General features: G+C 38.2%; 2 protein-coding genes across 3 annotated transcripts in view; one reads left to right on the top strand and one right to left on the bottom strand.

The window, feature by feature from the left end:
• Positions 1 to 551: 551 nt before the first annotated feature.
• On the top strand, positions 552 to 4,986 carry ZAR1L (zygote arrest 1 like). 2 transcript variants are annotated; one of them, XM_064645514.1, is made up of 4 exons: positions 667 to 1,719; positions 2,143 to 2,235; positions 2,374 to 2,448; positions 2,856 to 4,986. In XM_064645514.1, the coding sequence occupies exons 1-4, from the start codon at positions 1,114 to 1,116 to the stop codon at positions 2,997 to 2,999; spliced, it is 918 nt and encodes a 305-aa protein (XP_064501584.1). In that variant the 5' UTR covers positions 667 to 1,113; the 3' UTR covers positions 3,000 to 4,986. The 2 variants fall into 2 exon arrangements, with proteins under 2 accessions (XP_064501585.1, XP_064501584.1); XM_064645515.1 differs by lacking the exon at positions 2,143 to 2,235 and having other exon boundaries at positions 552 to 1,719.
• FRY (FRY microtubule binding protein) overlaps positions 4,170 to 25,758 on the bottom strand; it is a 190,523-nt gene continuing 168,934 nt past the window's right edge. Inside the window, 9 exon segments of the mRNA XM_064645493.1 lie at positions 4,170 to 5,634; positions 6,197 to 6,390; positions 7,817 to 7,927; positions 10,625 to 10,642; positions 16,158 to 16,241; positions 16,708 to 16,806; positions 18,324 to 18,473; positions 23,410 to 23,599; positions 24,483 to 24,640. Coding sequence (XP_064501563.1) covers positions 5,376 to 5,634; positions 6,197 to 6,390; positions 7,817 to 7,927; positions 10,625 to 10,642; positions 16,158 to 16,241; positions 16,708 to 16,806; positions 18,324 to 18,473; positions 23,410 to 23,599; positions 24,483 to 24,640 — 1,263 coding nt within the window. The 3' untranslated portion in view covers positions 4,170 to 5,375.

Genomic DNA, 25,758 nt, shown 5'->3' with positions numbered 1-25,758 from the left:
GAATGACAGAGTGTAGTTTCCAATTTAATCTCCATTCCCCTTCCCACTGCACCCTAACAATTTACTCTTTTTGCAGCCACAGTGCAGTCATTAAGTTTTAACTTGGCCATCTTGATACTCTCTTTTTGCTTTGAGTTAATACCAACAGCACTTTGAAAGCCCAAGCACAATGTGGAGCCTTGAGACATTTTCCTTTTAATTATGATGAATGTGTTTCCTGAGTCTTAACCTCTTTCTGTCCTATAAAAATGCTGTTACTTACTGATTTATTTCAGACACTTGAATGGTCTTTCTTAAATGCACTGTGAACATTTAAAGACATCATCCCTACCAGCTCTTCTATAGCCCCTCTCTTGCATTATAAAGCAATGCATTATAAAGCAATGCATTTATAAAGATGGTGAGGAATCATACAAAGAAAGTATTTCACATCATAGCAGTTCCAGGGATTTGAGGATTCTCCAGTCCTTAAAGGCTCCATACAGAGTTTGGATGATTGAATTATATGATTTTAACTATATTACCTTAGAATTGAACTAAATTGATGTAATTATGGAAGTCTAATGTGTAAGTGCTTGTATTACTAACACTTATTTACTTACACAGGTATTAAGCCACTGTTCCCAGTATAACTGTTTCCCCTTACTTCAGTTTTTATACACAAGTATAGTCTTATCTCTTCCTAAAGCAGTTCAGTTGACAGAAAAGCTCCAGGTAGCTAATACCCGAGTAATGGAACAATGGGGATACTCAGATCTCTTAATACCGGTAAAGACTTCTCAGAGATGCAATTTCCTGCATCCTCTCCTCAGCTCTCTGTGGGACACCCAGTTAATCTGGGCTTTGTCAGTTTCCCAAACTCCGTTTTTCTTCTTTTAAAACGATGATCAGAATGAGCTGAAAGCGAGCAGGCTTTCCCTCACTATGAAGGCCATGTTTGCCCCAGCTATGGCTGAATTACATCTATTCATCATTACAGGGCAAGGCAAGCCTTGCCATCAGCCCTCCCTCCCCCAGCTGATCCCAATTTCCCTATCAATTAGCAACCATTAGCTCCCCAGATAAGATAAAGGCGGGACAGGACAACGGCCAGGCCTAACCCTTTCTAGGGCTATGATTATGGAGAGCTTTGTCTGTTCCCCCTTCAGCACGTACCAGGGCTTCAGGGGCAGCCCCGCGCCGGGCCGCGGCCAGGACCCGTCGGCTAAGCAGCCTAGCTGGAAGCAGAGCAAGAGCGGCGGCATCAGCCCGTTCCTCGGGGGGCCCCTCACGCCGCTGCCCTCCGAGTACCTGGACAGCTACCGGCGGGCGCAGCTGCAGGCGCTGCTCTCGCAGGTGAGCCCCGGGCTGGCGCCGCTGCCGCCCCGGGCCAGCACGAAGGAGGCTGCGGTGCAGGTGAGCCTGCGGGCCGACAAGGCCGTGCAGTGCTCGCTGGGGCCACGCACGCTGCCGCCCGCCCGCGCCTTCGGTTCCGCCGCCCTGAGCGCCCCGGGGCGCCTCGCCGTCTACTCGCCCGCGCCCGACCGCCGCCCCTTCGCGCTGCCCGAGGCCAGGGCGTCCCCGAAGAAGGCAACGCCGGCCCAGGAGACACCCACGGCGGCGGACAGGAGAGAGAAGCAGGAGAAGGGCCCGGCGGGGGCTGCGCTGCCGCCGCGCCGGGAGCCGACGGAGACGCGGCGGAAGGAGAACGCGGCTCCCGAGCAGCAAGCGACTTTCCAGGTGCGCGGAGATAGGGCTTGGCGCTGCCCACGGGGGGCCAACCCTGAAGAAGGGGGGCCAGAAATCCCCTCTTGAGCAGCACGGTGGTCCCCGGACAGGCTTTGTCTCCCCAGCAGCAGCAGAGCCTCCAGCCTCTGAAAACCCACAGGGGTGTATCATAGCACCACAAAACGGTTTGGGTTGGAAGGGCCTTAAAGATTACTCAGTTCCAGCCCCCTTGCCGCGGGCAGCGATGCCACCCACTAGATCATGTTGTTCAGAGTCTCATCCAACATGGCTTTGAACGCTTCCAGCAATGGGGTGTCCGTGACTTTTATGGGCAGCCTGTTTCATTGTCTTCCCACCCTCAGGGAGTATAAAAAGGGAGCTGAGCTGGATGTTCTCAGGGTGCTGGAGGATGCTCAGTATACTCTGTTTCTGCAGTTCTTGGAGCAGAAGTATGGCTATTTCCACTGCAAAGACTGCAAGACCAGATGGGAGAGTGCTTATGTGTGGTGCATTTCTGGAAGCAACAAGGTAGTTAAAGTCATTTTCTTTTTTTCCTGAAACTTGTAAGAATGGCACCAAATCTGTTGTTTTGGTGCAAATTTAGGTACCTGTACTTAACACCTTGAATAAGTTGCTACAGTAACTGAAAACTTGCCTTCTTTTCAGGTGTACTTCAAGCAGCTGTGTCGAAAATGCCAAAAGGGTTTCAATCCCTATCGAGTGGAAGCAATCCAGTGCCAGGTAAGTTAACATATGGCAGGATACAGTTGTTATATGCTCTAATAGTTAACAGTTGTTGAACTTGATATTGACTTTATCTGGAAGAAAAACTTGATTTCATCAAAATACTAGGAAATGTTATTTGGAAAAAGTGTGATGGGTACGCCTCCCTCCTCCTGTGGATGGCTTACATGAACAATTTTCTGTTCATACAGCATTATGGCTACCGACAGATAGGGTAGAGTTTTGTTCTTCTAGGTGAGAAGGTTCTTACAGCTTAATTCCGCAGGGTTTTTACCACAAGAGCTCTTAAGTCTATCAGTCCAAATGTGTTACTATGATTAAGGAAAACTAAATGTCAGTCTGTTAGCACAGGCATGAAGTAAGCACCTTTAATCCACTTCCAATAACACGTCTTGTTTCTTAAGATCTGTTCAAGGACTCGTTGCTCCTGCCCTCAGAAGAAAAGACACATTGATCTCAAGAGACCACATCGCCAAGAACTTTGTGGCCGCTGCAAAGGGAAGAGGCTATCCTGTGATAGCACTTACAGCTTCAAATACGTTGTCTGATCTGTGTACCCTCTTCTGTTTTGTGCTTTGCACTTTGTCAGTGTTTTGCAGTGTTTTGACTTAAGGCTTTTGACCTGGCATTGGATAATGGACAAAGACATTTGTATTATTTATAAAGTATGTAACTTCACTGTATATATGCTGTAAATAAAGTTGAAGAAAAGTTTGCACTAGTTTGATACCCCTTACTTTCATCTTGCTTAGATGAAAGAGGAAAATATATCTGGAAGGAAAAAACCTATTTGATTTCCTGAGAAAAGTAGACTTTGTTTTTAGTCTGCCTTGAAGGAGTGTTAAGATTAAAGCTGCAAGAGCAAGTTTTTCCTTCAGTCACTCAAACTGAACTAGGATGGAACATGCAAATGTTCTAGAGTGTAAAGTCTGGTGTGTCTTCCCACTGCCTCTGTCAAATGTATATTCAAAAAAAATCACAGCTGTTTGCTAATCAAAGACTATCTGCTGGGAGACTATGTCTGTAAGATAACAAGGGAAAAACCTCTTGAGTGGGAGCATCTGTGAGGGAGTGTAACAAATTGTCTGGACTTGATGAGTCTCCAGAGTGGTAGAACAAGTCCCAGTGCTCCTGGTTTAAACACAGGCTCATGCCTCAGAAGCTTCCCAGTCATGTAAGGTGTCTCCAGGGTAGGTGGCTTAAATATAACCGAAGAAAGTACCTGAATGTGCTTTCAGGGAGACAAAATGCAGCGAACCAGAGAAATCCTATTTAAAGTACTGGTGTGGTAGAAGCACAGTGGAGTATTGTTGCAGTTCATGCTGTCTTAGGATATTAGTGAGGCTTTGTTGGGAATAGTCTGATTTCTCCTCTACCTGAAGTTTAGAAATGATGCTAAAAAGCTAGATGGTTACATCATGGGTTATTTTGTATGTATTTGTGAAGAATCAGGATACTTCAGGGAGGAAGGAACTTCTGAAGGTCTTCACTGTCAGTGGAAGATTAATGAAACTGCTTTTGTCACTGTGCTTTTCAAAGTTGAGTTGTAACTACAGCCTGACAAAAAAATCCTTATATTTCTGGCTGTTTTCTGTCAGTACAGTGAATGGGTTTGGCATAAACGGTGAGAACGGTGTCTTTTGGGGGCTGCTGATCATGGATACCCTCTGCAACAGTACGGATTTAGACAAGAACATAATTTCACAACAAGCACATACTCTATTGTGATTATATATGACTTTTATGTTTTAGTTAAATGGATGTACTAATCCAAATTTCAAAGTTACTTCACAAAAACGGTAAGTGTATTTACAGCGTGAATAAGTTACACAGTCAGAATAAAAGTATCTCAGGTGTGCAACAGATTTACATGCATACATTTAACACTGGACAGCAGTTAAATGTAAGAAAAAAACCCATATAGTTATGACTTTTATATATACATTACAAATAAAATAAGACATCTCTTTAAAGAAACTTAACATGAGAACTTGCATTTCACGTTAATATTTTCACTTTTTATACTCAAAATTTATATTAAATAAAAATATGCATGCTTAACAATCAAATCAAAAAGATTTGACTCTGTGATGGGACTTTCTCCTATAAAATGGCAAGTTAAATTAGATCAACCATCCTTTAATAGTATAAATATATTCATAAAAGCAACCTTCTAGTAAAAAGCAGCCAAGGTCTTTAAAAAAAAAAAAATCTACCAAGACCATTCATGATCCTTGGGGGGGCCTAAGAACAGACCTCTGCAATATGATCCAGTACCTTCAGAGACAGTAGCCTAGTAACATTAGGAAATGTACTTCATAGCAGCTTGTTGTTTTAAGATACAGTAATCATATTCAAATTACAGTGTACATTAAACTGTAGTCCATTTACAATTTGTTTCATATACACAGGCTCTCAGCTTTTGACCAACAAGTTTGCAAGATTCCGTGGCCAGCTTCATTCTGCCCATCTTTCATTCAACTAAATAAGAGAAAAAAGGAAAAAATGTACAAGGGTTTGTTTTGTTTTTTTTTTTTTAACAAAAAATACTATTTTGTGAAGGAAACATTGCACTTTTACCAACCTAAAATTAATTTGCTATAAAGGAAGTATTGTTCATGTAATAGGCTTTGGTATGCAATGGAAGTCACTTCTTCAGTAGTGAGTTGCAGTTGCTCAGTGAAATGCTAACTGATTTTTGTGCAACACAGAACAGAGGATGTTTTCCTGGGTGCTCTAGGCTACCTCTGTCCTTACAGTATTGCTACACATTTGAAGTTCAGCCCATCGCTTTTTAGAAGAAATCCTAAATGTAACAAGAGCGAGTACAGTTTGACCAAACCTTTGTAAGGCTGAGAAGACATTGAGCCACCTCACTCCCACAGGGCAGCACTCCCAGCTTGAAAGAGGACACAAGGGTCCTGTCAGAGACTTGTGCCAGAAACGCTGGAGTCTGGAAGAAAAGTATTGATGACCCGGTAACTCTGAGCTCTGCGAATCATGTCGCGGATCTCTATGTTCAGTTCCATTAATTTGGTACAGATTTCAGTCAGGCTCTGGTTGGAGCCCACCAGTGCATAGGTGCCTGTCTGGCCCAAGGTTTGGTGGCGGAAGTAAATGTTCAGCAGTGTCTGGACTTCATCGTCAGAGCTACTTCCAAAGATATCATTGGGCCACAAAATCCTGCAATGAAACAGGAAAAGAACATGTGTATCACTATGGGTTTATAAACACAGACAGAAGCTATGTGATAGAGATCTCTAAAAGGAGAATGGACTTGCACATGCTTATAAAACAAAAGCAACTCACTGTTTTACACTACTGTTAGTCAGCCTCTGGTATCAGGCACTGAAATCACATAAAAGCCCAATTCCTATCATCTAAAAAAATGCTTACGAGAACTCATTCAAATAAGTGGAAGTGAAACTGGACTGAACGTTAGCTGATGTCAGGACATGCACCTGTAAGGAATTACCTCTATAAAAAGATTCTTAAAAGCCTCACAGGACTTTTGATCTACACAATGTAATTAAACATCTTAATAGTAGCAAGCATACATGTTTGATAGCTACTGGTGACACACCCCTGCAAAAGTTAATATCAGTGCCCCCATGTACCTTGTTGAAACATATTAATTAACTATGCTGAATCAGTGCATTACATTTAGTATAAATTTAGGATGATAATAAATGCATAATTTTCTAATAACATGAAAGTCTAACGTGAACCATGTAGCAAAACTTGCCTGCATTCTCTTATTTGTCGGATGGCTTTAACAAGTTCATTGTTCTTCAAGCACTCCAGCATGGACTGAATAGCTGCTTCAGTAGAATTGAATGAGGGCTCAGATTCTGTTGTCAGAGGCTCAGCTGCGATTGCAGCAGTAGCATCCTTCAGATTTTTCTTCAGTTCACTGAGTTCTCTTGACATATTTAACAGCTGTTCCAAGGAGAAAGACGAGAGATGGGTATTTTCATTCTCCATAGGCCCCAAAAGGAGTAGATATTTCAAGTATGTCCTTACTACTACATTGAATGCACACATGGAAAAGACCTCATTTTAACACAAGGACATTTCTTGATCTCTGTACATTTTATGGGGAAAACACAAACTACAGATCTTTAAACTTTGTGCTTCCTTTAACCTTATGCTGTAGTTTTGGCTTGCTAAAATGCAAGAGCACATCTAAACAAGCTTTTATTCTTCCCCTCTTCCAATTTTTTTCATATCATAGCAGAAAAGTTTAAGAAGTCATACTTCTCCTGGAAGATGTTGTTATCTATTTACAAAACATATGCAGGATCCGATATGATTAACAGATGGACAGGAATTGTATAACCCTTTGTCAGGCTGAAAAGTTAATATGCAACAAGATTAATAAATAATTAATAAGTTAATTAATTTCTAAGGATCTACTTCTTCATGCTCACACATGCTAAAAATAACCACTGTCATATGTACTAACAATGGAACCTCCTTTAAATAATAGCCTATGGCTCCAGCAAAGTATGCAAATTTCATGGTGAAACAGCTCCTCATACAATTGTTCCCCAGTTCCACAGGCTGCATTATTTATAAAAATCCAACAGTCATAACTGTGTAATACAGTTACAGAAATCAATTATAAGGAACACAAAATATTCTAAAACTTAAGACTATTCTAGTAGTAGTGGACTAGATGCCTACTGTCCTGTCTTCTCTTAAAGTGAACAGCCCAGTCACATTCTGAGCCAGCCTTCAGAATAGTTCCTTAAGATACAGTAAGTTTTCAAATTCTTTGTACTACTTCAGCACATAAACCAAACCATTTCCATTTATAGACCATCTCTAAACTACTAGAATCTGTCATAAATACATGTCATAGCTTCAAATTTTACTTCACAAAGCAAAATACAGTAACTTATTCTACTCAATATTTTAAAATACATAAACCTTACTAAGAGAAAAATACATACGGAATGGCAAGTTAAATCTTTCCTTAAATTATGATCATTCAACTTAAAGTTATCACCTCAAAGGTATTTCAAAGTATTTCATATTTTAAGCAATTGCTGAAAATAAAGCTGACAAACAGTATTGTTCTTGTGAAATTTTTTTTAAAGTAAGATACATAGATTTATCTAAAAACAAAAGACTATTTAGGTCAAAAGCTAGAGTGTGCTGTGTCAAAAATATTTGAAGAAAAAAGCTTGTAAACATTACAGAATTAGAAAGACATGACATTAATGTACTAAGTTGATTATGTATGCCTGCAGACATAATAGTGAAATAGTGTAATCTTTGGTGCTAAGTTCATAGAAGGAAAAATAAGAACATGAAAATAAAGTGGAATTTTCAGTATAAGACTTTGTAATTTGTTACATACCTCTGGCATGGAACTCACTTCGTGCACTTGTCCAATAAGTTTACAGTAGGACTGAAAAAGCAACAGCAGCTGGAAGTGCAGTTTATATAATCTCTGACAGAGTTCCAATTGCTAAGGAAAGATTTGTAGGAGAAGAAATAATTAATAAATATTAGTGAGTTTAGGTAATTTTCGATAACTAACAAAACACATGGATATAGTTCTGTTCTTAAAAATCATTATTTCACTGAAGTATGATCCTATACTATTTCAGAAAATAAGTAATGATTTTTCTTCTGCAGGCAAGTCAAATATGACATTGAAAATCAAAATTATGATGACTAGCTCTCATGTAGCACATGTCAGCATCAGTCTTAAAACATTTGTTAGCTTCACTGTCTCCAGTTTGCAGCTGGAAAGCAGAGGCAGAATACAGAGGAAGTGACTTTGCTGCTTAAAACATGAAACTCTAAACTTGAGATATGGATGAAGACCTCTTCTCAGGGATGGAAATCCAAGAGAGAAGCCATAAAATAGTTGTCTAAGAGGGTCAAAGCTTCTGCCTGCTTCTCTGATGAGAGAGGAAGAGTAGCAATAAATCCAGCTAGGAGTGAGAAGGAGGAAAGGCCAGCTCTGGAACTTAAAACTCTGCTCATGGATTTTCCACCATCTTAAAGAAACTATACAACAGATGGATGGAGTTTAATGTGTAAGAGGATATTTGACTTCTATGATGTATTATCCCAGATTATGTAGATACTGCTCTATGAATATTCACTTGTTTCTTCCAGTGTGATGTGCAGCACAACACAAAAGGGTGTCAGACACATCGAAGAGTCCAGTTAGCATGGTCGTGGTCCCGGTATTCTTGTGTGTATTAGGAAGGGGAATCTCATAGTTCCACAGCTGGATCATGCTGAAGACGGGAGGAACATTTAATCTTTGGCAAATTATGTAAGAAGTGAAAATTCTGCAAGTACAAGTCCTGACCTTGTACTGACTCTTTGGCAGGAAAGCTTTACAGGTTTCAAACCATATTTGATTTGTCTGCTGTTACAGACACAGTGATCAAGGATGGGCTCAATGCTCTTTCCATCTGTTTGGAGCAACTAGAGCAAAGTATCATGCCAAACATGGTAGAAAAGAAGAAGAAGAAGCTATTAATGACTTTGCTTCTTTAAAGCACTTCATATATGCTTAGCTACCAGCATGTACTACAGCTCTTTGATGAACTGAGGTCTGTGCAAATGCCAGCACAAATTCTAATAAAGTTCTTTAAGAACATTTTAAATGTTGATTTGACTGAGGTGTTTATTTACATATGGTTCAATATTTAAGTGCCATGTTTTTTATTAACAAGCCAAAATTATAACCATAGCCTTTGCATTTCAGTTCCCAAAATTTCTGTATCAGCCAGAAAAGGCTGAGGTCAAAAGCAAATTGCAGCTTTGTTAATCAGAGTGAGGAGGTCACCAGGTACCCATCTCAGGTAGTGTTCAAGGCCAGGTTGAATGGAGCTTTGAACTACCTGGTCTAGTGGAAGATGTCCCTGCCCATGGCAGAGGGATTGGAACTATGTGATCTTTTAAGTGCCTTCCAACTCAAACCATTCTATGATCCCACCAGACCTGATACAACGAAGACCCACAGGAGCTGAAAGAGGGCCCAGCAGATTCATGGTGAGAAAAAAAGTGGAGTGGAACAGATGTGCTAGGACAGAACTGGCTTGTGGACAGGGACAAAACCTATCAGTGGCCAAGAGAACAAAGAGATAGGGCCTGAGGGACACTGCCAGTGAGTGAAATAAACCTGCCCAGAGGCCATTCTCTGTAACTGAGGGCACAGAGCACTGCCAAGTTTGCATTTGTGTGGCTAACCATTCTCCTCCCAAAATAAAGACTGACTGTTTAGATATAACATCCTGGCTTCTGTCTTTCCTTGAAATGTGCTCCAGCATGTCAGGGGCTGGCTGGTGGCCCAGCTAGGGAAGTGCTAACTGCTCACCCTGAGTGCCAGCCCAGGGACACACACTTCCTCCCTCATCCTGTTTAGCTTACAGGTAGGGACACAGCCTCAGGTTCTCCAGCAGAGATCAAATTCATTCTATTCAAATTTTGGAGACCTAGCAACATTACATAGCAGTTACATCCATGTACACTTGAAGTTGTCAGGGAGTTAAAAATTAATTGAAAACCAGGACACATTGTTAAAAAAAAATAATCTCATGATAGCTTGGCATGTAACACCTGGGTTTTTTCAGTCCTTGGAGAACAATAATTCAGTTTCACCCTTCTGGCTGCTAACCTGAATGAAGACAAACTAAGGTCAAATTGATGATTCTAGTTTGACTCACTCAACATTTAGTTATGGTATCAAGCAGCTCAGTTTTTGTTCTTCCTGAACAAGTATTTGAAACCAACAGTGGTGAAACTGTTCATCAACATATAAACAAAACCCGTTTGAAACATAACTGCCAACTATAAATTGTAGTTTTCCATTAGGAAAAAATGAAAATTATTAATTTAAAGTAAGAAAAAAATGTTGTTTTCCAATCCGGCATATTACATCCATTCAAAGGCTTGATTTTTAAAAATGTATGTAAATGACCATTTGAAACAGCATTATGAAGGTGCCAGAATTTTAGCACGATATTTTCAGATTTCACAAAACACATGTTAGTAAATTATTTTTGTCACTGCATTTAGAACCACGTATTCTATACGAAAACTATAACAAAAAAGGAAAGCATGCTTAGAAGTAAAACAGTAAGATTGGGGTGTATTAGTCCATCTATAGATGGACAAAAAATATGAAAGAACTTCAACTTACTGCAAGAGATTCCATTTGCTACACAGCAAGCATGGCACAGGAGAAAAGGAAAGGAAAGAAAGTATAATGTCAGTGTAATGCATGCAATAGGAAGCACAGCCCATCTGTAATAGCATAACTTGTCAGCAGTATTAGCAATGCTTGCCTCAACCTGATAATTGGTTGGAAATATCACATACAACATGCACAGCATTCTTAATAAAATCGAGTTTTAATTCTAATTGTAAATTCCAGTCTAAATATCCTCAGTTAGATCTTCAGATTTATTAGTTTGAATGTATCCCACTAAATAGCTCAGGAACTTACAGTGAAATTGTGCTACAAAACTCTTGAAATAATACTTTTATTTATTTAAATTTTCTTTCTTTTTTATTAAAAAGAGCTCATATTGCAAAGTACTAAAAAAATTAGGAAGGGTTTTCAAGTCATGAATAAAACTGAACTTTGCTATTTGTAAAAAATTTCTTATTTATAAATACTTCTATTTTTGGACTTAATAGATCTAAGGAAATTTGCAGGGTAAGCTTTGTGACTGCTGGGCCTATTACTTGGCACATTACAGGGGAAACATTTTGCATATAACTTTTAAATTATGACTATCATAAGGAAAAAAATCCATGGAAAATGCCAGCTTTGTTTAACTACATGGCAATGCCACAAGTTGAGACAGCTTTTGTTCCTTCCTCTCATCAGTAATGATTCACTGGTTTGTAATTCTGGAGCTACTAAAATGTCAGTGTAAGTCCTGTCACAATAGTAATAAAAATTCTAATTGACCTTCATTAACATTTCAAAGATTAGGGGACTAAGTACTCTCTTCCAAAAAAAAGTGTTCCTCTTTTCTTTGCCAAGAGCTAACATTTCCACTCTGTGTACATCTTATGCAGTTTTCCTTATTTTGTAAATATTACAGTCTCATATTTTACATGAACAGAGTCATCACGTAAATGCTGTAAGTTAACAAACACATCTGCCCAGCTACAGTCTGATGTCAGTGCATATGCACAGAATGGTAATAAACATCTGGAATTCTTATTAAAATTATTTACCTTACCATCCATATAAAGGCAGAAAACAAGAAATATGAAATAATGCTAACTTTGAGGAGCCTAACAAAGTGTTTCAGCCTGTCTTCTTTCCATTGGCCTTATTATTAAAAGGTATATGAAAAGTATTGTCCCAAATGCTTTTCTATAAAATCATGACAAACTAAGCTTGAAGGTCTTATGATGTTTAATTTTATGCCTTTAACATTGCTTGAATAGTTTTTACTCCTACTTAGTACTCTTCAAAAAAACCTCTTTCTATCTTGGCTTCCAGTAAATGAAGCTTTATGAAGCTAAATTCAAGATAAGAAGAGGACAAGAGCAGACAGATCACTGTGTTCCAGTAAATTCACAGGTGTGCTGGCTTGAGTTTTTCAAATGTCTCCTCTGTACTACTTCCAAATCCAGGCAGTCCAAAAAATGGGCAAGGAAAAGCCCAACAGCAAGGGCTCAGGAGGAATGCTCACAGCCTTTACAGTTTAATCCCTATAGTAAGGGAAGTGTTGTAGATTAGTTGATAGACTTTACAGAAATAATGGTTTTGGCAGCTGAAAATACCAAATGTTTAGAGTATTTGGATCATTTGCACAGTTCTTTATGCAGCTAGTAAATGCAGCATCTAAGAAGGACACATTCCTTAGCAGCAATGCTTTGATTTAGTTTTTTATTCCTAGAATTGCTGTTTTGTACTGTTAGCAGACCAGGAATAGAGCAAAACACTAATTTTTAGATCACAGATCTTCTTGCTTTTTCAAGGAATCATTTTTAGATACTGAAAGGAAAAGACAGTTACATAATTATTCCTTAAGACATTAACACTTTGATGGCAACACAGTCTTCAGTCATTTATTGGCACAAGAGAGTGCCAGCATATTAAAGTAACTACTGTGTCCAAGTGTCCAAACTGCAAGTGCATTTTCTTAGGTTATCCTATTTGACTTGGCACGTCAGCAGACAGAACCTTTTCCCATGATCTAGGAAATTGAGTATATACACAAACTTGTATATATATCAGAGATAGAACAGCATATGCTGTGCATTCCTAAATATCCACTGGACTTGAAGGATAATAGAAACTATTCTATCTGGAGAAATCTATAAACAGCTGTGTTCCTCCTTTGGAAAAGCAACCTACCTTGGCCCATTTCACCTCATTGTCAATCCATGGAACTGTCAAACAGTAGTCAATAATTGATTATTGATTATTAAGAATTTATAGCTGAACAATGGACTCACTGTGTCTTGAGCTGTACTGTATCTAACTCACTCCAGATGACTATGATGCCAAGAGGTACACCTCCAGTCTTATTGGTGGCTTTGAGTGATTGAACCTTTAGCCCCAGGGAAGCTCATAACAACAGGTACATTCTGACTTTTTGGAGCAAATTTTTATGGATTACAGGATGTTTTAAATATCCATTAACAGTTTGAGTTCGCAAAGCCCACATCCATTAGTTTGTGGTGAACTTTGGGATGAGGAAGGTTTGAGAAAGGTGTATACTGACTTTGGACTTCTAGAGTAAACAGAACATCTCATTAGGAGATAAATACTTATTTGATTAGCAGTGTTAATTGACAAGAAAAAGAAGATCTTCCAGTATCTCTTTTCCAAAAAAGCAAACAAAGAAACAAACTAACCCAGTTTTTGACTAGATTAAAAAAATCCCTGCTTAATAAGGCTGAAGTATGTATGAATAACTGTACTTATCTAAGACTGTTACACCTGGACAGATAGCACAATAGTAGGTGCAGTTATCTTTCTCCATAAATTGATTCCTATGTCACTGACACTCTGTTTTTCAAAATAGCATCAAAGCTTAAAAATCACACACATCCAAATCATCTAATCTATTGCAATAATAAGCAGGGGAAAGACATTCTGGAACATTAAACTTTTACCCAAATTTCATACAAGTTGCTAGCTCTAGCAGCTGACCTAGACAACTTCTATTTCAAGCTTCTTTAATGTCAGAATAAGCAATTTTTGCCTTTGCCCGTTTTCAGTAACAGTAACAATGGTCAACAAATCATATGCAATTATTTTGAAATAAGATCTGATTAGAGAAACTGGTGCCAAATCACTTACCAGCATCAGCAGGCATTTGTGATGCAACTACTTGTGATAATGCTGAATTTGGTCTCATGTCTGTCTCATCTGTAGAGGGGACTATTTTCATCTCAAGCTTTCTACCTTCTGTAGAGTAATGTGTTGCTTTTTCTTCCTTACAATTACTTCTGAACCTTTTCCAGAAGTGGCCTGGTTGTATGCTTAGCTATGCAATTTTTTTTTTAGGCCAGAAGTTTTCGGAAGACTTTCAGGCTCTAGACTAAACCTCAATGAGTTTAAGAGTTTAGGCAGGTTCCCTTGTGACTACAACTGTAAGACAGATTTTCCCCCCCCTACAATTATTTGATTCTTTAGCCTTTCATGTTGAGGGAGAAGTGGAGAGGAAAGATAAGAAAACAAATACTTGCCACTCTATGATTAATTTTTCCTTGTCCCTTCCTAATCACATTTCCTCAGTTTCTCTGGCCTCTTCCTCCCATTACACTTTCATTGAATAAACAGATAGTTCCTTTGGGAAAAGCTGCTTCAATTGACATGTTAATGAGTAGGGGAAGAAAAGAAATATGCCTGTTGATCAAAGACCTACCATCCTCTCAAATTCCAAAGAATAATGCATTTTGGGCTGAAGGAATAATGCTGGGGAGAAACCAGGAACTCCTGAAGGAATGAGAAACCCTTCTTTTCAGTCTGTCTGATAAGCAGTATAAATATTAACTCTGGCTTCACAAAACACACATTTAATTCTACAACAGAGAATGCCTAGTTAAAAAAACCCACACAAGTGGAGCATGACATTTACTGACTTTTAGATGTGTTTAGGCCAGATATATGAGGTCAGTTCACAGTTTATTCCTTCTCCTCAGCATTCCTTCTCCTCTACTTTTTCAAAAAAGAAACAATGTGCGTGATTTTATGGGTTTCCAAAAGAGGGATGTAGAGGATAAATTAAGCTGTCTCCAGCAAGATATGTAACACTAGAGTCTGAAGTCACTGTTCAGGGTATTGTGCATCAGAGGGAAGAGAATGCCCATTCATATTCCAATAATGATGCATACTCTATCACCCTCTCTCGATGTGCTTGCAGGAGAGGTAGTAGCATGTATTCCAGGTCTCTCTTTTTTAGATTTGAGAATAGTTCCCTTTTAACTTCCCTGTACACCATTACAATTACAGAACAGACAGTATCTTATTTAAATGCATTGGAAGGTGTCTAACTTCTGCTGGTGCCAGTGCTTAGCAGGGGGGAGGAAGATTGAACAGTTTTTCCACTGCCGGCGATTGCAGCCATAGGATTTATTAGCAAATTAGATTTGCTAATAAGGTCAAGGAAGCCAAAATGCAGGTGCAGTAAGGATTCAGGATTCTTGGGAAATGGCATAAAAAAAATAAAAATCAAGGAAGTTCAAATACATAGAGATGGGAAAGAGAGGTTAAGATAAAGACAGAAGAAAATACAGTGAACTGGGGAAGAAGACAGACAAACTGAAACCAACATAAGAACAAAAGAAGGTATTTGAAAAACATGGTTACAACAGGCAAGTCTGTATTCTGAAAATGTCATTATTATCTTTTATAAGTTAAAATACATGGAAAGAGGATATATCACTTTTCTTTACATGTTGTTGCTGCTTTCTGGTCTTGGCTACTTTTCTTCAGACCCCTCTTTTTCCTATCCCTTCATTCTTTTTTCTCCAAAAGGAAAAAACTCCATAAAATAACATTTCTCAATTCATTATACATCACCAAGATATCATCTGTTTCCTATACTTAGTATATCAAATAACCCTAATGACTGCTGATGGTAGTGATTTCTGAAATATAGATTTCTTAACTGGAACCAACAAATATAAACAAACAAACAAATATTCACATACATGGGCGTATGAATTTTTTGTTAAAAATTGATAAAGAGATATTTTGCCTTAGCTCTAAATACTTATCTACAGCATAAATCATTTCACTGGCCATTTCACAGTCATGTTTCATAACTACTAATCGAAGTGTATTTCAACCAGGCAAGTCTTGCTGTTGAGCAGACCGAGTCTGTAACAGCTGTAGATAAAATGGGAGTAATATAGAAGGACAGTACACCAGGAATGATTTTCAGAGACACTCTACTGTGGAAAACTGCTCCCGCAACATCTTTCTAAAAGGGAGAGCACACCCTACCCAGGCAGGGTTAGCTTTGCTTCCTTGTCTAGATGAGGAAGGCAGAAGTACCTCCTCTGAGTATTTCCCATTTCCTGTGGCCAGAACTGAGGCAGCAACAATAACTTCAAGCCTCAAGTGTAAAAACTGGATTATGCCCAAGCCCAGCACAGAGTCAAGGAGGAAGTACAGCAGGCTCCTGTGGGTTCCAGGACAAGATATATCACACATGTCACTTTACAAGAGAGAAATAATACTGGCCATTCATTACCTTCTCTTCTGAGTCCCCTGGCTGGCAGGTAATAACTCCATCTCGTGAGCCTCCAGCAAATGTTGCCTTGCAGTTTGCAAGCCACTGTTTTGAGAGAGAAATTAAAGAAGATATGAATAAGACCTACTATTTGATTCAAAGAAAGATAAGCAGTATTTTAGTTTCAAAGCACAGCATGTAAACAAAAGTTTGCAATTGCAATTTTTATTACCACAGACTGCAACAATTTGCTTTGACTGTAATTTAAAAAGTGTAGTCGTGATTTCTATTACTATTTCAATTACACAAACTAAGAAAATTAATTAATGAATGAACAGGAGAGAGACTAGGAATATTAAAGATACCAGTGTTTCTAATATTAGGGGATACAATAGCTATTTTTTTAGTTCTGGTCCATATGTTCAGGAGGAAACTTTCCATAAATCCAGTATCTGAAACATGTTTTTGTACTGAATGTTAGTCTAAATAGATGTGAGTGGATGTGCAGTTTCCTGACATAACATTAGTATACAAACATACAAAACCAAGAACATAACATAATTCAGCATACCGAGAGTGTTGCCTCTTTCCTGTTGTTATATGTGTCCAGGTACTCCTGCAGCTCTAAAACACTGAACTTCAGCTTTTCAAGAAGGCCACAAGAGAGCAGCTGGAGAAATGAAATCGAAAGGTCTAGTAAATGTTACTATAAAAGAACAAAAATATTAGCATAGTAGAAAGTATAGTAAAGATATTGCAAAAGAACACTTAGATTTACAGATACTAATACTGAAAAATATTTATATTTATGCAAAACCCTAAATAAACAGAATAGTAAGTTGAAAAGTGAATAGCAAAAGTTGCACCTATGATAATGTGGAATTGAAATTGTGTTCTGTGTTTAATGGATTTGCAGAGGACTTCCCTAAAATAAAACAGCGCACAAAGCTTAACCAGTTACTCTCCACAGCTTGCTGAGGACGTAAGACACAGCTCTTCCATGGTCACAGCAGTAGGCCCAAGATTACACTTTACCAGTTCCTACCTCTAGACTTCTCTGTGGGAGGTCACACTGTCCTGACGCTTTTGGATAAACATGAGCCAGAACGAAGACAGTGGGAAGGGCCATCTCATTCATTCCCTAATATATACTTATAAAGAATCACAGAATCATTAGGTTGAAAAAGACCTCCAAGATCATCAAGTCTAACCTTTGACCAAATACTATCATGCCCACTAAACCACATCGCAAAGTGCCACATCTACTTGGTTTTTGAACACTTCCAGGAATGGTAACTCCACTGCTTCCCTGGCAGCCTGTTCCAATACCTAAACACTCTTTCGGTGAAGGATTTTTTTCTCATATCTAACCTGAACCTCCCCTGGCACAACTTGAGTCTGTTTCCCCTTGTCCTTTTGCTAGTTGCCTGGGAGAAGAGGCTGATGCCCACCTTGCTACAATCTCCTTTCAGGTAATTGCAGAGAGCGATAAGGTCTGCCCTCTCCAGACTGAACACGCCTAGCTCAGCAGCTCTTCATAAAATTTGTGCTCCAAACCCTTCACCAGCTCCATTGCCCTTCTCTGAACTTGCTCCAGCATCTCAATGTCCTTCTTGCAATTAGAGGCCCAGAACTGAACACAGGATTTGAGGTGTGACCTTACCAGTGCCAAGTACAATGCCAGACAAGGTCATTGCCCTGGTCCTGCTGGACACACTATTTCTGATACAGGCCAGGATGTCACTGGCCTACTTGGTCACCTGGGCACACTGCTGGCTCATGTTCAGCCAGCGTCATCCAGCTCACAGCACAGCTAACCCAAATGAAACCACTACATGTATTACCATCTTTCATGCTAAACTATGTAAAAAGTAGCTTCTCCTTTTTCATTTGGAGAGCCAACTGGGTCCAGTAGGCACCTGTTTTATATTGGGTTTTGACACACAGTCTCAACCCATTATAACTATCTATGATTCTATGATTTTATATTACTCATCTGTCAGTACTTACCTAATAAAATAATGTGGAAGATAAATGGAAATATGGTTCAGAACAGGAGATAAAACATATAGATAGGAGGGGTGAGTTCCTTTTGACATATCTGTTCAGGAGTTGCTCAAAAGTGAAGCAGCCAGTAAAATAACACACTGCAATGAAGCACATGCCTTTTGAAAGGAATATACTCACTGTTTCTGCATCTACAAAAAGGGTGGGACATTCTGAACATGATGTTAACATCTGAGAAGACCTCACAAACTTGGAGCCTATTCCTCGCAGGTTATCTCCCAAGTAACTAGCTGCATCACAGGTTAGGAAGCAGAATCTTTTCTGAATATTCTGGAAAGCAAAATACAGTTTATTGTATTATTTACTCAACTATGAGCTTCTTTCCTCTGTAAATGAATGGCTTGGCTGTTATTCTTTGCACAATAATGTACAAAAGAGACTATCTCCCTGTGGAGAACTGAATGTCTGCTCTAGGATACTGACTAATAGTTATTATATTGGAGACAGTGTACAGCTGGGCAGCTGTGAAACTAATTACAGAGTTCATCACAATCTACTACTGAAATACATTCTTTCTTGTACAGATGAATCAAACTTTATAAAGCCTTTTACCCACAGGTAGCGTTTTTTTCTTGTCTATGCAGAGTTAACAGAGTTGATCAGCACATTACTTTATCTGTCCATTCCAGGCATTGTTTTGTTAATATTCCATGTCAAGTGGCTAATCACATAACATAATGGACATTCTAATGCCAAACAGCAGCATGGAAAAATCAGAAAAACACTTTTGTTTTTCCCTGTGGGAAAAAACTTCTTAGTAAAACTTCACTGCTTCTTGGGAGTACTCTAGAAATACTGCATTGCATCCGGGAATTGTTCTTCTCAGATTTTTTTGGTGTTTTGAGTTCTAAACCAGTCTAGCCTTCCAGAAACATTCTAATGCTTTTCAGTGACTAATATATGAAGTGAATAATAAATAAAAATAATGTATTAATCTTGTAGGAACTGAAATAATGATATTGATAAATACACAGCAGGTTTCACTGCCCAAATATATCTCAGTGAATCCTAGTGCTCAGCAGGTGGGAGTAACATAAAAGCATTTTTAAAAATAAAAGTATGCAACATGTCTATTTGATTCATTTGAAGTTACCATAGGCATTTTTCTGAGGAATGTAAGTTAGGACCCATACTATCATAAGCATGCCTCACTGAAGAGGAGCACTTCCCAAATACCAATCTGGATGACAGACACAGATAACAGATGCCTGTTACTGCTCCTGCACTGGTGCACTGAAGTTAAGTATCTAAAATCAGGTGAGTTGAATTCAGACTTTATTGATAATGGAAGCTGTTGGATTGAATGACTTTTTAAAAAATGCTAGATAAGCCCTCACATTGTACATAGACTGTACACTATCAGTGATTTATAAAATGGTCAAAGTTCCTCTACTGACCAATTTCATAATTACTTATTTGTGAATCTCTCTTGAAAGCATCTGAACTGCCCATCAGAACACAGTTAAGATCAGATAGACTGATACTGCTCTTACTATGCATTTCTACCACCTCACTTCAACACAGAAACAAAGTGCTATACACCTCACTCGGCACATGGTACAGATTCTCTGCTGCACTGAGTCCGTAGCAGAGGCAAGGGTTTAACCAGATAAATGATTATTTTTATAAGCAACTATCAGAATCATCTGAATCATGGGGCTTGGTGACAGTTGGAGATTTACTGAAAAGAGTCAGTCCAAGTCTTAGTGAAACTGTTGCTGATAACCCTTTTGGCAAAGGAAAGAGATCTACATTTGATACTAACCAAGAGAAAAGAGATATCTGAGAACATAGAAATGAAAGGAAATTTGGTAAGACAGATTACAAAAGAGAATCCAAGAAACACTCTTTGAAAGGGACCTGTGGAGAACATCTGATCCAACCTTCAACTGAAAGTGGAACTATTGCTGACCTCAGATCATATCAGCCATGCTTTTGACTAGCTGAGTCCTGAAACCTCCAAGCTCAGAGCTTTCTCAAGGCTCTGGGTGGCCTGTTTAGGTGCTGCAATGCCCTCCTGAGTAATTGAGTTTATAAATCTGAGGCAGTGAAGGAGACAGATTATAGAAATAATACAAACGATTTCAATGCATTCAGAATTTGCATGAAAGAGCCCCTTAGAAATAACTTAATGGAGAAAGAAGATAATGAGAGGTAGCAATTCCTTTAGGAAAAAAAAGAAGGCATAAGCACATTCTATACCACTAAAAGACAGAAATATATATTACAACATACAACTGGCTATATCATAAATATTTCATTTGGGCAAATACTCGTGCAAAAAAAGTACCACAAAAAATGAAACTGCACTGAATTGCTATCTCGGATATCAAAAGTAGTATGGTGATGTAGGCACAATTATCAGAGAGGGAGATGCCAAATAAACTAGCAAGAGAAAGGACAAATATCAAGAAGTAATCTAGGAATAATTAAGAGGAAGGCCAAGGAATCACAATGGAGAGAAACAGCTACTAACAGATGCTACTGAAAAGACTAATGTGTTTCATGCCTCCTTTTGCCTTATTGCTTCCAGAAAGGGCATCTGTGTACAGGTAGCAATGAGACATCTATGAAAAAGCAGGTGAGAACAGATCTTGCTAGCTTGGATATTTTTACATCTTTGCAGATTAGGGAAATTAATGCTATGATAGTTATAATACTGGGTAAAGAGGTATAGGAGCCATAACAAATATCTTTGAGAACTCACAGAACACAGCATTATTTATAAAAATAATTTCCTCAGCATAAAAATAATTTAAGTCATGGCTTCATCAAAAGCCGACCAGTCTACTATTTAGATTCAAGACATAATATTCTTCCCTTTCTCCTGTCCTTTTCAGATATTCATAAAAGCAACAATCAATCTACAGCTATGATGATAATGGTCTTGAACAGTGTTTTAAAGTATTTCATGTGAAATTTTGAGGGTCTGTACTTTGCTATCTATGTATAGTATTTCAAATATATTTGTTTTGCAATTACATGGACTAACAGTTCTATAATAAATTATGATCTCAGCTATGTCCTTCTGGGTGCAGATTACAGGGGTGGAAATCTATCAAGCAAAGTCTGAATATTCATAAAATATTCCAGGAAAGGGGATTACTGTGAATAATAATGCCAACTGCCAGCATATCATGAATAGGTATACGCCTGCATTCAGTTGCTGTGCTTTGTGTCTATGTAAATAATAACAAAATATTCTCAGATAGTTTTCTTCTTAACCTCAGTTTTCCTCTTCTGGGAAGAGGACTTTCCATAACAGAAGGTCTCAATTGTGGAAACTGCTTGCAATTTCCACAGTAGATCTCCAAGTAGATCTCCAATCTACTTGGAACTGTCCGGTCTGCTGGAAGACATTTAATTTAAGGGAATACAAAGAGGCAGCTGCAAAGATAATCCAGAGATCTCTGACCTATGACTTGTTTACAGGAAAAGTACTTCAACAATTTCAGGAATTTTAAACAAGTTTAGCGTGTTGTGGGCAAACATCCAAGATACCATTAACTTGATGCAGACTGAAATGTAGGTGCCCTGGAAAATGCACTTCTTTCACTTCACCAAGTATTTAGTTGACAAGCTCCTACAAACAAGGATTTTGTTTCACAGTTAAATATTTTGCAAGCCTAGCACACACTGGGCTTGTTTCTGAAACTTCCTGTTGGTGAGGGTCACAAGTCAAAGCTAGTGAATGAGTAGCAAAGTTTGATGGTGCAAACACAATACAATTCCAGACAAGCTGAGATCTTGCAAAACAAAATATGGGAAAATAGTACTCCTATGTTTTAGCCCTGAAGAGAAGAACAAAGCTATTTTTATAAACTAAAAATACAGCTGTAACCCCAGCTAAAAATGGTCGCTTGTTGATATTATTAACACATTTTTCTTTCTCTTCCAATATCAAGTGAAGAAAATGAATAGGGAAGATTCTGAATACAGGGCAAGCACAACAGCAAATGTAGTGTGTGCATACTAGGATTTCAAGTTAAACAGGTACTTTTCAAGTAATGTTTAGGTCTTTCATTACACAGTATTATTTGTTTAGTCTTCAGAAGTGCGACCCCAGTTCCTTTTCACTTCTTCAAAGAGAAGAAAAAAGAACAAATAACTCTCAGAACACTTAAACAGGGCAATTAACCTCTAGGACTGAGGTAAGGGCAGAAAAGCTGACATCATGAAGAAACATAGGACTAACATGCAAGTCAGCAGTGGGTTTTATTCCTTCCAAATGATTATTTATCAGTGTTTAAAAGAATGCTTATAAAACACTCATATTTACAGTGGTGTAATGTTTAAAGGAGGACAATGTGCAGCTAGAAAAGACATTCAACTCCAGTGGAGCATAGAGGAAACATGAAGAGATTCTTAGTGTATGATACTTCTTTCTTATAAGGATAATCTTAGAGATATCAAAATATCTTGCAACTGTACATTAATTAACACTGTAATAATTGTATTAATTGTTCATAAAAAGTCGCATACTCTGAGATCAGGGGTACTTAAACTCTGCACAAAGTTACCTGGCTGCTATGTATGCTGCTGGAGCATGCTAAACATCCTGCAGCTGCAGGAGAAACCATTAAAAAGGCTTTAAAACTAATTATGGGTAAAACCAGGCAGTCACTCTTAGAACATCTTGTGCATTTGACTCCCTTTTTCTCATTATCTTTTTGCAAGATTGTTATCTTTGCAAGCATACAGTTTTAGAAAGGAGAAATGTATTTCTAGTCTTCAGACTCAGTCTCTGGAATTTATGTTATATGATGGCAGCTGGATATTTCTATTCAGATGAGTAGGTACAAAACATTTAATAATGTTGACTTTCAGAGGGGCATGTGCAGATTTCAAGAGTTGGGGATAAAAGAACAGATTAACAATACTTTGAGATTAAAAAGGTTATTTCCTTGTCTCTTGCATTTATTGTTTCAGACTATTTGTAAAGTACTGAAGAAAACACTCTTTAAAGTGGATCCATATTCTATAATGTTACCTCCAAACTTGGAAGTATGAGATATATACTATTTTTATGACAAAACAGGTCATAGAAGACAGTTCTGCATGAAAATGTAGTATGCCAATTCCACAGTACGCAAAATTACAATGGTTATCTATCTAGTAGTTCATTACTGGTACTGTTTTCAAGAACTACTAATTGCCACACACAGTTTAAACATTTTGATTTTGTATCTTAAACTTGTTTTCTCACCTTAAACAGGGAAGAGAACACATGAAATGTATAAACTGCACAGGAACCATCAGAGTCGCACATGAGCTGGTTGATATGGCTACGCCAGGCTTCTTCTGCATCATCACATGCTGCTGGCTGAAATGCAGCCAGGATGGCAGAAAAAAATGGTGAGGGAGGAGGGGAGGTGTTTCGGTCAACGTCTCCAAAACTGAAGGATTAAAAAAAAAAAGGTGATGAAAGGAGAATACCAAGAAGGTGGCAGATAAACTATGCTATAACAGAGACATATAATCACAGGACCAATTATATCACCTTTCTAAAAATATTCATGAACTTTCAAATTACTTTTGAAGGTTGACAAGATGTTGGCTACAATGAGGAAAACTCCAAATCAGAATCCCTATTTTCAGGCCATTGTCATCTATTTTCCTCCGTCCCAGAACACCTAAATTGTTTTACTGTACCATCATTTGAAGGAAGAAGGCTGAAACTTCACAGGAGTGAAGTTTCCTCTCATCTCCTCTCCCCCCCTTGTTCCCCTCTCCCCCTCTCATCTCCTTAAATACAGGCTAATTGCGGTCTAACTCAACATCCAAAATGTGATAGAGCTCCATATGGCATGGAAAAAATCCTGATGCCTATAACATATACTGAGGTCTAGTCACACCCACCAGCAGCCTTAAGAGTATACAGCTGAGATCTTTGACAACACTGAGACTTCCTTTCATGAGAAATCAAAAGTATGAATACCTGCCTGATCTGTTGAACAGGTTAAGTTAAGTCACATCTCCATTACTGCAAATCTTTAAAAATCCTTCTTTTTATTTTGATTAAATATATTACATACATAATGACTAACTGCATCATAAATTTGTTTTTCCTAGAAGCACAAGCTTGGGTTTGATTTTGGGTTTTTTTCAGTTGTGTGATAATTATGCAGGTAATTAGGGTGTTGTCTTCTCATTGCTCCAAAATCATGAGAATTTTATAACTCCTGTGGCCAGAACAGTCATTCCATTAACCACCACCTTGTTACCTCTTTTGTTGTACAGTGTAAAAGAACTTGCATGAATAATAGCATATACAAGTACCTAGCAAACTGTTCCAGCCTGCCAACTTTCTCTTCAGTTTCTGTCATATCCAGACTAAGACTATCACTGCATTCAAATGCTCCAGGAAGTTCATTTGTAGACCCTGAAAGGTCATCCTCATGGACTGGTATATCTTGTTCTTCATGTACAGCTTCAGCCTAGGGGAGTGAATGATGATGTCTTAGAAAACAGCAAATTAGTAAGTTAATTCCACTAATAAATAGAAGCATTTTATGAAAAAACCTCACCTGACAATATGTTAAACTGCACAGATATAAAGCCAAAAATTATAAATTACATGAATCAAGTTACACTTCTTGAACAATGCTGTATTTGCTTAACTCACTGTCTTGGATAAATATTATTTTTAAGGCATTTCTTCAACTTGTCTAGCAAAGAATTTCAGATTTCAATGCATTTGGCAACATAGCAGGGAAGTAATTTTTCCGGAAAAACAATAGGGTTCTTTTTACTGTCAGGCTGTCCTTGTCACTTAACACTTGATGGTGTCCAAGAGGGTATTAAAGCCTCTCAAAATTGATTTGAAACAATTGAAAACAATCATCATCTGGAAGACTATATGAATGTTTAGAATTGAGAATTAATTTTAGTACATCATTTACGTTCAAGAAGAATCCAAAGATTTTACATTAAAAGGATTATGCTTCTCTCATTTCCTTCCATTTTCTTCTATTAGCACCTACAGCTCTTGATTTCTTTTTGAAACATTCCGATTTCTCTTGCATTTTTAGTCTGAATAAATTTTGTTTCAGTTTTAATCTTTTGGCTTTTGTCTGCATCATCCATAGCATCCTGCAAAGCAGTTCCTTTAGGGATGACTGCAGTGAATAGCTCAAATGTTTGGGCACATATGCATGTACATACATGTGTTGGCAATTGGTAGAGAGGGAAATCTGTGGCAAGTGGAATTAAAGGAGAAAAGTGGCCCTCTTCAGTTTACCAAATCGGCTTGGATCCCAGATAAAATCTGGGGATTTGCATTTCTAAAAATTAAACAAGACTTATATCAGAAAAGACAGGATCAGAAATTAAGTAGAAGAATGCTTTTTTGGTTTGCTTTATTTTCTAAGCAAAAGAGAGAGGAACAGTCCTGAGTTCAGGGTGAATGAAATCAATCAGAGCACCAGCCATCTTGAAAACAGAAATAAAAGCTATATGGCTGAATTATCAGAATAGGAACCAGATCAGCTGCTAAGAAGTGTAAATGTTTCATGCTTCTTCAAGAAGTAATTAGTATTAACCACTTTCAAATATT

The sequence above is a fragment of the Pseudopipra pipra genome, chromosome 2 (assembly GCF_036250125.1).
Source record: "Pseudopipra pipra isolate bDixPip1 chromosome 2, bDixPip1.hap1, whole genome shotgun sequence".
Taxonomy (NCBI): Eukaryota; Metazoa; Chordata; class Aves; order Passeriformes; family Pipridae; genus Pseudopipra; species Pseudopipra pipra.
Note: the sequence above shows the minus strand (reverse complement) of the source record. Positions and strands in the feature narration are given on the sequence as shown.